The following is a 12881-nucleotide window of genomic DNA, read 5'->3' on the forward strand; positions in this document are numbered from 1 at the left end:
TTAAGGACAGGTCTGGTTGGTGTAGTTGGTTATCACGTTTGCCTCACACGCTAAAGGTCCCCGGTTCGAACCTGGGATCAGACATTTATTTTTTTTCTTACTAACCCCCTCTTTGGAGTTCGTTAGGAGGTTGCTGAACAAAAGTGAGCAGCAATTAACCAGGTGGAATGTAACCTTGTGAGATTTGAAAATAAGCTGGAATGACTATTGTTGTTCCAATAATGGAATTTTCAGCTAAGCTTTAACCTTTCAGTATGAGAAAGGGTATATGTATAGTTAAGTGAGGAAGCACTTTTGGCATGAAAATGTTTTTACAACTAAAAGAAAGGGATACAATTAAACAACAATAACTACATCAGCTTAAAGTATTCCCCTAGTTACAAATGATGATTGTCTGCGCGATATCAAGACTACAGTGAACAAGCTCCAACTCATTTTGGTAATTCTTGATTTTATCAATGACCTGCAAACCCAGTTATATGGGGTAGGATGTTAGTAATCAAGCCAGGTGATAAACTAAATGAGGAAGACGTAGATGATTGTAGGAACTAGAAGGTCCGTTTGAACAAAATAAGGATTCTAGGATACCCGAGTAAAACCTTTACTCAGCAAAATCGGGAAAAAATATTAGTTGTTGACGAGTAAAAGGAGATGTTTATCAAACCTTTTTTGTTTCTGTTGAAATTGGTGAACCTGTTTTGCCCCATATCTTTAATTGGGTAAGACCACTGTTGCCCGTATGTTGCTCTGTATCTTTACTTCCCTCCAGAGACAGCAACTGCTGATCTAAGTGCTCACTCATGTTGGCAAACCAGTGAAGCCCATCTAGTGCCTTTTCTTGTTCTGTGACCTGCAATATAGATATTTGGGAACGTTAACACTAGCCTACGAAACTCCTGTGCATATTTTATCAGAATAATTGCCAACCATTATCAATTATTAAAAACATGGCATCAGAAGCAAATTTAGCTTTTAAATCACCCGTTTTCTTTCGCATAATTTTCACCAACTATAACGATAGAGGAAAATCAGCTTGCTAACAGAAGAGGTAAGAAAAAAGTTTGAGGAACATACCTTGAGAACAAATGCAACACCCATCATGAACCCATCATCCATAATTATTTGGTTTACTATATCAAGGCCCCTCCTCATTATTTTATCCTTGCTATTGATTTTGAAATCTAATGAGTAGATTATAAGGGGTGGAATTATAAGATAGAAATCCTTGAGAGGCATTTTCTCACTGCTCTGAAGTCCCTACATACAAATGAATAGGTACCAATACTATTAATTCATTTAGAAGACAAAAGTAGTAATAGAATGGAGTTAAACTCTTCACAGATTAACCACTGAAATATTCTGAGGTTTAGCAACTAAGACTCATATATGACATGAACAAGAATCAAAATTACCTTTGAAACTGTAGTAAGAAGAGAAGAAAAAAAATTCACATGCGCTTCAGCTTGATGTGTAATTTCTACTGCTGTGTCCATTATTTTGGCGGCTGTGACCATTCCATCTATTGAGCCAAGCTTTTGAAATTCTTCGTTGTAACTTGTAATACTTGCCGGTTTGCATAAAAACCTACAAGTTAGAAAGTCTTATTGAGTTCGTGAAACATAATTGCTTCTTTGTTCCTTTTTGCTAGATCAAATACGAATCAATTGCTAGCACAAGATAAATCCATTTGTGAAGTTTGTGTCATATTCATACCGAGATTCACTGTAGGCATAACGCAAACACCCTGCTTGCAGGACCCGCACCAACCCTAACACATTACCAATATAGGTGATGGTACAGCGTATCTGTTCCAAAAGCCGTAACTCATCATCCCCAAATGGCAGCTTCATAGCCACATCGTACCTATCCCCTTGTACTGAAGGATAACCAATTGTAGTTTTTTTGCTGATCTTCAATACGAAAAAAAAAAAAAAAAAAACATTCAAATTGTTATTGTGCAACAATTTATAGTACAGTGAATGACAGACTATTTCACGCAGAAATGTGACCACCGACATGAATAGTTATCGTACATTGTACAACCATGTATTTATGCATAAATAAGCTGCCGAATAAAGGAGGAGAAGAGCATTGTCACATCTAGTGATTAGATAAATACTCTTGAGAGACTATCTATTATTCGCCACCTACACCTAGTTAAATGTTCCCTAGTTGGTATATTTAGAGCTAACTCGATGCCAACTACAAAAGTAGGCAAGTATATCAAGAATCCCAGGCTTTTGCATAAGAATGATTAATAACTTTAAAGGGAGGCCCTCTATTATATACTACAGTGGATATTGTTGACATGTTTTCTCCTACACGAGAAATCACATACCTTCAAGACGTTGATACCCTTCCGTGAAATAGAATTGACAAAATTTTCTTGAAGGAACTCCGGCAGAGCTATAATCTTCTGAGTTACATAATTGCGCACAGAGTTTAATGCTGCAGAGATCATTCCAAAACCATGGGTAGTTATTGAAGAGACAACATTGTCCGTTCCAAAAACACTAGAGGCCTTTCGACCATGATTGCTGGAAGCCTTCCTTATGAAAGCCTAAAAAGAGAAAATAATTGTAACTCAATTAGACCTTCTTTGCATACTTAATCCTTGTACAACATCCTCTGAAACAGATGCAAGCTACCAATATCTCACCTGATTACTCATGTTATACGAGTATGTAGCAGCAAACTCTTCAAGATTTTGCATAATACAAGACACATCAAAATCAGTCTCCAACGAATGCTCCGGTAGATGAATCTCATTTAATACAAGCCCATACTTCAATCCGGCTAGTTGTCTCATATCCAAGTATATCTGGAGTAAAACATGTCAGAATCAGCTCAAACCCACAACCGTCCCCACGCCAGATATTACAATAGTTCAAGTGTAAACAGGTTCTAGCACATGGCAACAATCATCTCTTGCAAAGTTGCATGCATCTAGAAGCATCCAATAGCAAGGTACATGGAGTAATACTTTGTACAATTTAAAGGAGGATGATATTTACCTTCCAATCATTAGGTGACATGGCTGTGTATTTGTGGAAGGCAGAATTCAAGTAACTCTCCACATGTAACTTAATATGAATAGACTTCATTGGTAGCCGCAGAGGCTTCAGCTGTATGTAGCAAGAAAGATTCCGTACGCCAGTCTGGTGCAAAAATCCACAACAGTACCATATTACAACAGCAGTAGATAAGAGGAGGCACTCACCCAAAACAAGAAGAAAAAAATGAGAAAAAGGGGAGACTGATGTCTTCAGTCAGCAAAACTTGATTACCTTTCGTGGGTTTACAGGCACAGATTCCTTTAAGTGGGTAGAATGAACATGAAGCCGGAGATCAGTCTCGATATCTTTACAAAGAGGTGCAATAATATCCTGTGATCAAAGCAGACACTTTTAGGATGAGCAGAATATGCCATCAATTAAAGGAATACAGTAGCAGAATCTTTTTCCCAGAAAAAGAACTTATATCGTGACAGAATTATAAATAGAAGGAAGGATCCTTGTATAACGCTATCCCTAAAATGTTTCTGTGGACGCATGCACACGCTTATATGAACATGAGGGTGTTAAATCACTCACCCCCAACAAAGTTGGTCAAAAATAATCCATAAATAGCTCAACATTTTCATTATTTCACTTCAAACACCTTTTGATGGAATAACAAGTGCAGATCGGGATGGATATTTCGAGGGTGGTCACTGGCGAGGAGATTATACCCACCAAAAACACCCCAGTTATCTCCATACCACTACAGGATGACATATCTCAACTAAGGGTTGAAACCAAAGAAAGCCAATGCTAATTGAAACGAATGCATACAAGTATAGCGAATTCAGCAGTTAAACTCACACACATTTTTAACTGCACTCTCTATTTTTTCCTCCAGTGAATGAATGACCGACTTTCCTACATGACCATGTTTGAGAAGCCTCAATCCATCACAAAATGCATCAAGAAGGTACCTGAAAATCGAAAACTTATTACACTATACAGCAACATTCACTTAAATATAGGATATGTTGATTCCTTTTAAACGTCAAAGTAAGTTCTAGATGTCTATTAGTATAGATGATATAGCATAATCGGTTTCTTGTCGACTTACTGCAGCCATGAGAGCTTGTTTACATCCATATAAACCATGGAAAACCAAGTTCCTATTAATTCCTCTCTCCAGTACAAGAAGCTGCATTCTGCAACGTCCTCCAATATTCTTTGAAATTTAGCAACAAGTTCAACCTTGGATATGAGCTTCTTGATTCGTGAGTAGTCAATGTCCAGATAACCCTGGTTCAGTGAGCAAATATATCCATAAAATCAGGATCCATGGGTGAAACATGAGAGAATAAGAATTATTACGACTGTCCCACACATCCACATTCAAGTGTGCAAGCCCAAATGCAGGATCAGTTTGCAACAAATGCAGTTGAAAGCTAAGGGCAGGGGAACAGTAGCATTCTCATGGTAAAATGGATGATAATTACAGAATGCAAGTTTTGTCCACTAACTAACCAGTACAATGCTTTGGAGGACATCCAGGGCTGTAGAAAGTATGCAAAGCCTTTCACCGCTACCCCCTCCTTCCAGCATACGCAATGATATCAGCACCTATAAAAATGGTCAAGACGTTTTGCAAAGACTATCAGAAAAAGCATCAAGCTTTCAAACTGATCATATATTTCAACAAGGTCCTGATGCCTAGAATTGCCTGAAAAGGCTAACTCCTATACCATGAAACTGTCCAATTTTTGTGTTTCAGAGATCAGATGTTGTATGAAATAGAGATAAAAGAAATTATAAACTATTAAACAAAGATCGTGTACCAAAGGAAAACTGAGGGGATGTTTTAGAACAAAGCAAAGCTTAATTCAAGCACAGATTTATATAAAGAGTCATATACAAGATGGTGGTAACATATGTGTCTTTACCAAAGAAAGTGCATCTGTCAGCCTTGTGTCTGTATCTCTACCACCTACATCCAGAGGAGTTTAAGATCAAAATACCACAAAAGATACCCTATATTCTTGCATAGAAATATAACTTCACAAAATCAAAGAATGATAACAAGGTAAAGAAAGAATCTTGCACTGAATCAGCTCAAGTGGGTATACAAAATTACAAATTACAAATAGACTAATATTCCTCAAAAAATCCAACTCATGCAAACTCCTCCAGTACATGAAAAGCTCCAAGATTGTCGCCAAATTGCTTTTTGATTAAAATCAACGAATATTGTTCTGGACTATTTATTTCTATTAGTCAACTCATCAATACTCAACCAAAAGACATAAAGGTTGTCTACAAACACAGAAAGAATGACATACAAGAATGATGGAGAGTACATGAATGCATGGGTAATTAGCACTTGATGAGTATTTTTTTTATTTATTTTTTTGCACTCCTGAAACGAGCATCAGTTATTCATATTACAGAAATTTATTGCTGAGAATATTTTTGAATAATTAATAGCTTCTATATGATATATTTATTCTTGTGTAAGCAAGTTTCTTTTCATTTAAAGGTCAAAAGTCTTAACTTCCCGAAAGGGAGAATGATGAAGCCCAAATATATGCTTACGTGTTAAAGAGCTTAAAATTTTAATCTTGCCCGCTTGACTTCCTCTAGAAATTTCTGACAGCAGCTTTTCCTACAAACAACGATTAATATCAAAAGATGCACTTCCAAATTAACGTTATAAAACATGGAAGTGTGCAACATCACACGCTAACGCCCAAGAGCAGATAAACATATATACCTTTACTAGTAGGAGTAACTGCTCTATCTCCTCCTGGATAAGATTTATCATATGTGGAAGAGTTTGGATGATATCTAGTTCCTTCTTTCTGAATGTGCTCTCAACAACCTATATCAAACAGACTACATTACATACAAGACGTAACCACAACAGGTCCTCCAATTGAAAATAGCAATATTGTTGTCTTACCTTGATTAAAACTACAATGTGGCAGAGAGACATCAATCTTTCTCTCCTGATAGGAACCTGCAAATTTTCTAGAGTTTTTAAAAGGAGAAAACCAAAAATACAAACGACTCAATATTAGTAATCACAAGAGAAACTAACAGTGTAATAGACAATAAGAAAAGTGCCTACAAAGAAACTTAACTGATTAAAGATCACAAATTGGTGATGCAAAGGAAAAATGACCTTTAATTTCAGTATACACTGTTCTGGTGATTCTATGGCATAGCTAACACAAGTAAATAAAACTCATAACATAAAAAATGACTTACTGATGATGGGGTCCCAAACACAAATCTATCACCTGATCCATTGGATTCAAATATTTATCATTTTATAGTACCAAAAGGAATCCAGACAGCTGCTAATATAGAAAATACGCCTTAAACAATTGTGTCAAGTAGAACCTATGAGAACTAGCTGCCACTGATTAAGTTTTTTTCAAATACTAACTACTAACTGAACATCTGTAAGGACAGCTTTGGTATGCACTATGTATAGTCTTTTACCAATACAAAGGAAAACAATTTATTTTCTGCATTCACATTGGCTCAACTCCTGCCTTTATTTTCTGTAAGGTAGAGCATGGTACTCAAATATACTTGCTGGAAAATCAATCTTTTAACCTTATAAATTTACAAAAGTAGCAAGCAAAATCGGAGACCAGGTACATCTTTCATTGCCCTTTACTCATCAAGACATACCACCATGGGAAATTAAAAGCTTAATTTATCACTGACCACTTCGAGCTAACGAAAATGAATAAAGACACTGAATAAGCATGTTTAGCATACCTGAAGTAGCATATGAAGATCCAACATCGACGTGACCATCATTTGCATTCTATTCGCCAGAAGTATTCCCTGCACTGGATTAGTACACTTGAATAAGTCTCCAAGCTGATGTTCAACTCCGACATACATCATACATGAGATACACAAGGCATATTCCCCAGAACAAGAACGAACTTTCGGGACATATTTGTGGCTCCCACATGAAGATGAACCGGGGGTGATTTATGAGCTGTCTACTGATATATATGCCAAACTAACCTTTTTAAGGCCTAAGAGGTTTCAAAACGGGCGAATGTTAACTGTGGACGATCTAAGTGGTGATGAGACCGTCCTTCCACCCCTGGATGATTATAATTTTGGTGGGTCGCACAAAATACTTGTCTATTTCTTGCCTTACAACCTTGACTGTCAATCTTGGCTCAGATGGGAACTAGAATCATGTGTTCAAAATTTCACTTTTAAAATGACGTGAGGTCATATAAATTCGCAATATTCTGATATATGACACTAATATAAAGAATACAGCTCTAAATTAACTCTACCTTTTTACCTAAATAATCTGTTAATGGATGAGTAACTACCCATGCGATTAGCCAAAATACAGCTCTAATTTAACTTCTACTTTTTACCTGAATAATCTGTTTGAAGTGAAGTGTTAGGCATGCCTCAACCTTTGACAACTCGACCTACACCCACAGTAAACAGGCGACTCAATACCCCAGACTTAGTAAGTCAGAAAGGTCTAAGAAGATAAAGCAATTCATCAACTACCATTTGATATATAGTTGACTGAAAGGATGCAACCCAACAAGCTAATGCATTTTTCATCGGCTGCCAGTCCCTGAAAGGTAAATCAGTTAACATTTCTTATGGTATTCAAATGTTTCTGGAACACATACTGGTGCAGTTAAAAAAAAAATCTACAAAATTAAAATCGGGAAAACAGGTCATGGCTATACATCGGGCAATGCTTAATTTATCAGACTGCCAAATCCACAAAATGACTAGCATTCAAACAAATACTTGTCAAATGAGCTTTCTCATGAAGAATGTGTATGCGAAGTAAGCAACTAACAAAAACCTGGAAGAAAAAACAAAATAATGATTGCTTTCGTTTTATAGAACATTCATAGGATACTAGGATATGATTGCCAAATGTGAGAACATTACTCTTCGCCTCTTCCATATGATAATTAACTCTATGCAAAAGAAATGTGTGTATATAATTTTATAAACATCTTAACAAGATACGATGAGTCTAAATTTCAGTATAAAATAAAACATATTGAAGGAGCATCCAAGCATACCTAGAATACATCTCATTTAGATGTATAAGATATTTATTCTTGACAGTAGCAGATTCGGTTGTAGCATCTCTCAATATAGGCCATGCTGATAGCGGTGGAATAAACTGACTTCTCAACAAGTCCAAGAGTATAAATCTAAAACCACCTTCACAATAAATTACAGGGACCACTTGAAGCATCTCCTTTATGACCTTCCCTAATCTTTTCTCCGGCATTTGAGCTGAAAGTAACAGATGCATAAAATCATCAACTGGAAAAAAAGGATGAGATTCAGCACCAGGCTTTGTCCCAATTTAGTTAGTGAATAAAAATAATCTAGGATGAGACTTAGAAGAAACTAGGAAGCAGTTGTGGCAAAAACAAAAAACAGATAATTATGACCAGAACATGTAGAGATCCATACCTGTAGCATAAGTACCAAATAAAAGTAGAGCCACGTAATGGAGAATCTCCTTACGATCCAAAAGAGACTCCTTCCACGTATCTGTGCCACACAAATTACTGACTCTTCAGTCTGCGATGAAAAGAAAAGAAGAAACTTCAAAGCAACTACTTAATACTTACCGAGCCGTGGAATGATTGCTAATAAACCATCGTGAATACATGAAGTACATGCATCAAGGAATTTTCTGTTATGGTTGACCTTCTGCAGAATTTCATTCCATGACGATTCCTCACGCAATAAACGCTGAAACCAGAAGCGAACTATCTTATACCTTTAAGGTTAACACAATGCTGAGAAACTAATAAAATTGGAAGAAACGAAATATTGGAAAATGGATACTAAAGCTCATGCATAAAAGAAAAGTCAGTATTTTACCTTAAACAGCCCAAACCCCAAAAGTCTTCCTAGATGACTAAGTACTTGATCTAGGCAGTCCAGATCCCCCGCCGCAATCCCAAGGTTGTCAACTTCAAGTTTTACCTTATTCAACATACTAGAGTAAAATATGATTCTTAGAAACTGAGTCACAAACAAAAGTAACAAGAATTTGTACAAAGATCATTTACAACAAACTCATCCCAAGTTCTCCAGGTATAAGCTACATTGGACACACGCGCAATATTACTTCAAAATTGTGGTTCTATCATACAACATTACCCAAAGGATATTGCCAACTCAATAAAAAGATGCGGTCTTAAAATGATCAGTAAGCAAATAGGCATAAGTTTCAAACTTTTACTAGGTTGTGAAAACAGGTTTTAAAAGATGTCTACAACAATCCACGGGAAGTCAAAGTATACCTTGTGAAAAGAGATAAATAGTTCTTAATGTGGTCATTGTTTGCCAATACTTCATCCAAAATAAGAAACATCGCCAGACCATCACCGAGGGAAGTAAAGGCGGTTACAAGTGTAATGTTCTTAAAAGATTTGCATGGTGTACCATTCTTGTCTTGCAGAGAGTATATGAAATCCAGCTGCTGGAGCAAATTGCACATCACGGCACTCATCCTACGAGTAATGTCTGATAGCTCCATGAACAATGGTAACGCGTGACCAAAGGCCTTCTGTGGCTCTCCCTCCAATAGCATTTCTTGGGGAATTGATCCATGACCAAACAAAGAAAGTTGTCTATAAATATTTCTTCTGGCCTACAAGCATTAAAAGAAACTATTATCGTCTTACTGACCATGCAGCATTTCAACAGTTATGAAACTAAACCCAGCAGCTTAAAGCACTCATCTTGTTTTTCATCAGAAGAAACAACTTACTCAATAACCAGCATTAGAAAAACATAGTTCTGGCATTTACTAACTGTGGAAGAAAATAAATCTTACTTCCTTGCGTTATATCAGCAGAAACTGAAGTGTATATCGAGAACGATAGAGACTCCGTTTGAAAAACAAAATAGCAAACGTTTATCGGTTTTATACTAGTTTTTAGCATTTCCTAAAATTTGAGTCCTACTGCAATTACTAATCAAGTAAAAACCTACTACAGCGCAGTTCCAACAATTTCAGAATCAAAACCGCACTGAAAGAGCAGAAAATCAAGTCAATGTTGAGAAAAACATACGTATCGACTGAGTCTGGAAATTTCGCTGCAATCATAAGAAAGCACCGCAACAAACTTCGAAACTGCAACATTATCCGATTCAAGAAGTGTTGAAAGACTAGAATGCTCCAATGGCTCAGCAAATACACGAATTGGATCATATTTTGAACTACATGCATCAAATGTTGACGACGATCTATATGGATCTTTTGCTAAGTTGTTTAACAATAGATTGCTTTGTAATCTCCAATCATCTACTAATCTTCTTAGTTTTTCTTGCTGTTCTTCAAGGGCAACTGTAAATGAAAAATGTAAAACAAAATTTCAGTTTGAAAAAATGAGATTTAACAGAGACAGAGATCAAAACTAGGTTAGAGAATTTTCAATTCCCATTGAATCTGGAAGAAATTGAGTGACAAATCTTACCCGATGCCATGAATTTTGTTAGGGTTTACAAACTGAAAAAATGTTTGTAATAGAAATTCTATTTCAGAAGAGAAGACTAAAACAGTCTGGAAGTAGCGCCAACTCCCAAGCTCGGGTGCTAAAGCTCAACTCACTGTATCTCTTAAGTGAAGGAAAATTTCGGCAATCCAGGTGCAAAATCCATCGGGTTAAGTAGTATTTTCGATGACAGCATTAAAAACGTTAATCCAACCAAGTCTACTCTGCTACAGTGGTTCGAAGATTAGTGGTTGAAGTTTGAACCCCGTGCAGTCAACCTCGGCCGAGATGGCTAAGATATGGCCCAAACTTGTGGTTTCGCACGAGACGAGATTTGACCGAAAAACTCCCTGACACAGTCTAGATCCATTGAGAAATGGCTGGGATTCTGCCCAGATAAGTTTAACATATGCAAATTTAATTAAAAAAAAAAAAGCTAAATCCAATCCCTAAAAACTCGAATTTTTTATTTTTTTTTACGTTTCTTAAAAGTTGACGTTATTTCTTTATATCTATATACACATATATGTGCAAAATATTTAACATATATATAGGGACACGAGATTTCACCGAAAATCTCTCGAGATAAAATTGTCCCAGTATCTCAGTCCCGACCGAAGCTAAAACGAGATTTGCCTCGCACGGTAAACAAAATTTAAATGCTTCACCAAATAGTTTTTAACTTAGTTATAAGTATAAAAATATATAATTATAATGCATAAATTAAAGTAACGGCACGACGCATAAGATTTTGTTAACGAGGAAAATTGCCTGGCAGAAAAACCTCGGGAACTAGTTTAGTTTTGAATACTCTCAGAATCAAGTGTTATACAAATCGAGTACCACAACTTCCCATAGTTGAGACCAAGTAAACACTTACTCAGTTCTTTCATCATCTCTAGACCTATAACCAATCTGGCCTACTGACGTGAATCCCAAAACATAGTCCATTATCTTGAGTTGTTTCTCCCATCGTGGATATTCACTATATCTAGTAACGAGTTTACGGAACAATCTCCCTTTCAAACTTCAATATAGAGTTTGTGAACACCGACGGCTTTTAGTTAAGGCTACGTGACAATCGCATATAGTTTGTGGTCATATTATAATACAGTTTTGTGACATGTTTTTGCATATGTCTAGCCACATCCATCCATTTGATATTGAAGAATTACGGGGAATCTACCCCATATTGTTTATAAGAATATGAGGGTATGTACCATGGGAGATGATACGGGCTCGATTGAACAACGTTGGGGTCTTGTTTGTTAATTTTGCAACAGTGGTGCCACACAAGCTTTTCTAAAGGTGATGAGCAGTTTTTCCTTCTTCATCGCCCTTTTCTAAAGGTAATGAATTCATGTACATCACATTCGAATCATATCCTTTTGGTGTTGGTGATCATGAGAAAAGTGTAAGCCCAAGACTAAAAAACATGAACAGTTTCCTGAGAATCTTCCTCGCTTGGCTTATCTTGTCATTCATCATTGATAGTATACGTGGAGGATTGGGGTACCAACATCACAATTGTTCTAACTTTTTTATTCATAGGGCAGTGGTTGAATTGAAGAATAATGTGGTTGGAAAATTATTCAACCATGGTACTTCTCCAATTATATCATGAATATATCCATTGTTCTCGATATCGCTATAAGTGTTCGTGTGCTTTTGTGGTTCGGCGCATTTTTAATTGCATTGACGGCAACAATCTTCCTTATATTTGGAAAAAAAAATATGATATGGGCATTGTATATGGTCTATCTACATGTTACTACATATGTATATTGAACTTCTTCACCCTACATCCTCATAATTTGATTGTATATGTTGTCTCCCTGATTATACTACTCTTTCTGTTGTTTTGCACGGTGAGTCTTACGGTTCAACCTTTAATATTAAAGACGGCATGTATTATTTTTGTGACAACAAGCTTATTTATGCCTACTTTTTCATATACATGTAACATGTATGTATGTACTGCAGATCGATCTAGGAACAGACCAAAAGGCTAGCCATTCTGGTTCAGGCCCAGGCCCAGATGGTGGACCGATTCCTCAGAGGGTAGACTCAGAGAGTCACAAACATGTAAATAGGCATATACATAGTATTTATGTTTAATTTCATATCATTTCACTCAGGATCGAAATCCCACAGACTCAGAGACTAAAACCTTAAACCCGATTCAAATCTTAATCCTCACCATAAATTGTACACATACTTGCTTGAGTCTAGATAAAATGACCTTGTCTGAGTTTGGTTTCTCCAGCAGTCAAGTACCTCAAGAGGAATAAATGAGGCTGATGGTGGAGGTGGAAGGAGTGAGATAAAACAAGTTTATGAAAACAAT

The 12881-nt window shown here is 36.5% G+C and overlaps 1 protein-coding gene and 1 non-coding gene across 4 annotated transcripts; one reads left to right on the top strand and one right to left on the bottom strand.

Moving 5' to 3' along the window:
- The first annotated feature begins 10 nt into the window (after positions 1-10).
- Positions 11-84, top strand: TRNAV-CAC. Its single transcript has one exon. It is a non-coding gene; the product is annotated as a tRNA-Val (tRNA).
- Positions 85-176: 92 nt separating this feature from the next.
- On the bottom strand, positions 177-10713 carry LOC113275117 (WASH complex subunit 4-like). 3 transcript variants are annotated; one of them, XM_026524559.1, is made up of 26 exons: positions 10517-10713; positions 10112-10386; positions 9338-9687; positions 8913-9030; positions 8657-8780; positions 8496-8576; positions 8093-8312; positions 7557-7626; positions 7415-7471; positions 6786-6854; positions 5956-6012; positions 5767-5874; positions 5589-5658; positions 4940-4983; positions 4524-4619; positions 4117-4298; positions 3868-3976; positions 3288-3386; positions 3015-3158; positions 2660-2821; positions 2339-2560; positions 1714-1910; positions 1413-1584; positions 1075-1248; positions 665-850; positions 177-463 (listed from the first exon to the last, which is right to left on the bottom strand). In XM_026524559.1, the coding sequence occupies exons 1-26, from the start codon at positions 10524-10526 to the stop codon at positions 374-376; spliced, it is 3486 nt and encodes a 1161-aa protein (XP_026380344.1). In that variant the 5' UTR covers positions 10527-10713; the 3' UTR covers positions 177-373. The 3 variants fall into 3 exon arrangements, with proteins under 3 accessions (XP_026380344.1, XP_026380343.1, XP_026380345.1); XM_026524558.1 differs by having other exon boundaries at positions 1075-1257; positions 10517-10712; XM_026524560.1 differs by lacking the exons at positions 10112-10386; positions 10517-10713 and having other exon boundaries at positions 178-463; positions 1075-1257; positions 9480-9606.
- Between the last annotated feature and the right edge of the window lie 2168 nt (positions 10714-12881).

Source organism: Papaver somniferum, chromosome 4, assembly GCF_003573695.1.
Source record: "Papaver somniferum cultivar HN1 chromosome 4, ASM357369v1, whole genome shotgun sequence".
Classification (NCBI taxonomy): domain Eukaryota; kingdom Viridiplantae; phylum Streptophyta; class Magnoliopsida; order Ranunculales; family Papaveraceae; genus Papaver; species Papaver somniferum.

Excerpts from the sequence above, each read along its gene's own strand:
- LOC113275117 (XM_026524558.1), bottom strand. Across the intron at positions 2,561-2,659 it reads CGTATAACATGAGTAATCAG|GCTTTCATAAGGAAGGCTTC; the intron begins GTGAGATATTGG and ends TTCTCTTTTTAG. Across the intron at positions 851-1,074 it reads GTGTTGCATTTGTTCTCAAG|GTCACAGAACAAGAAAAGGC; the intron begins GTATGTTCCTCA and ends TCTATATTGCAG.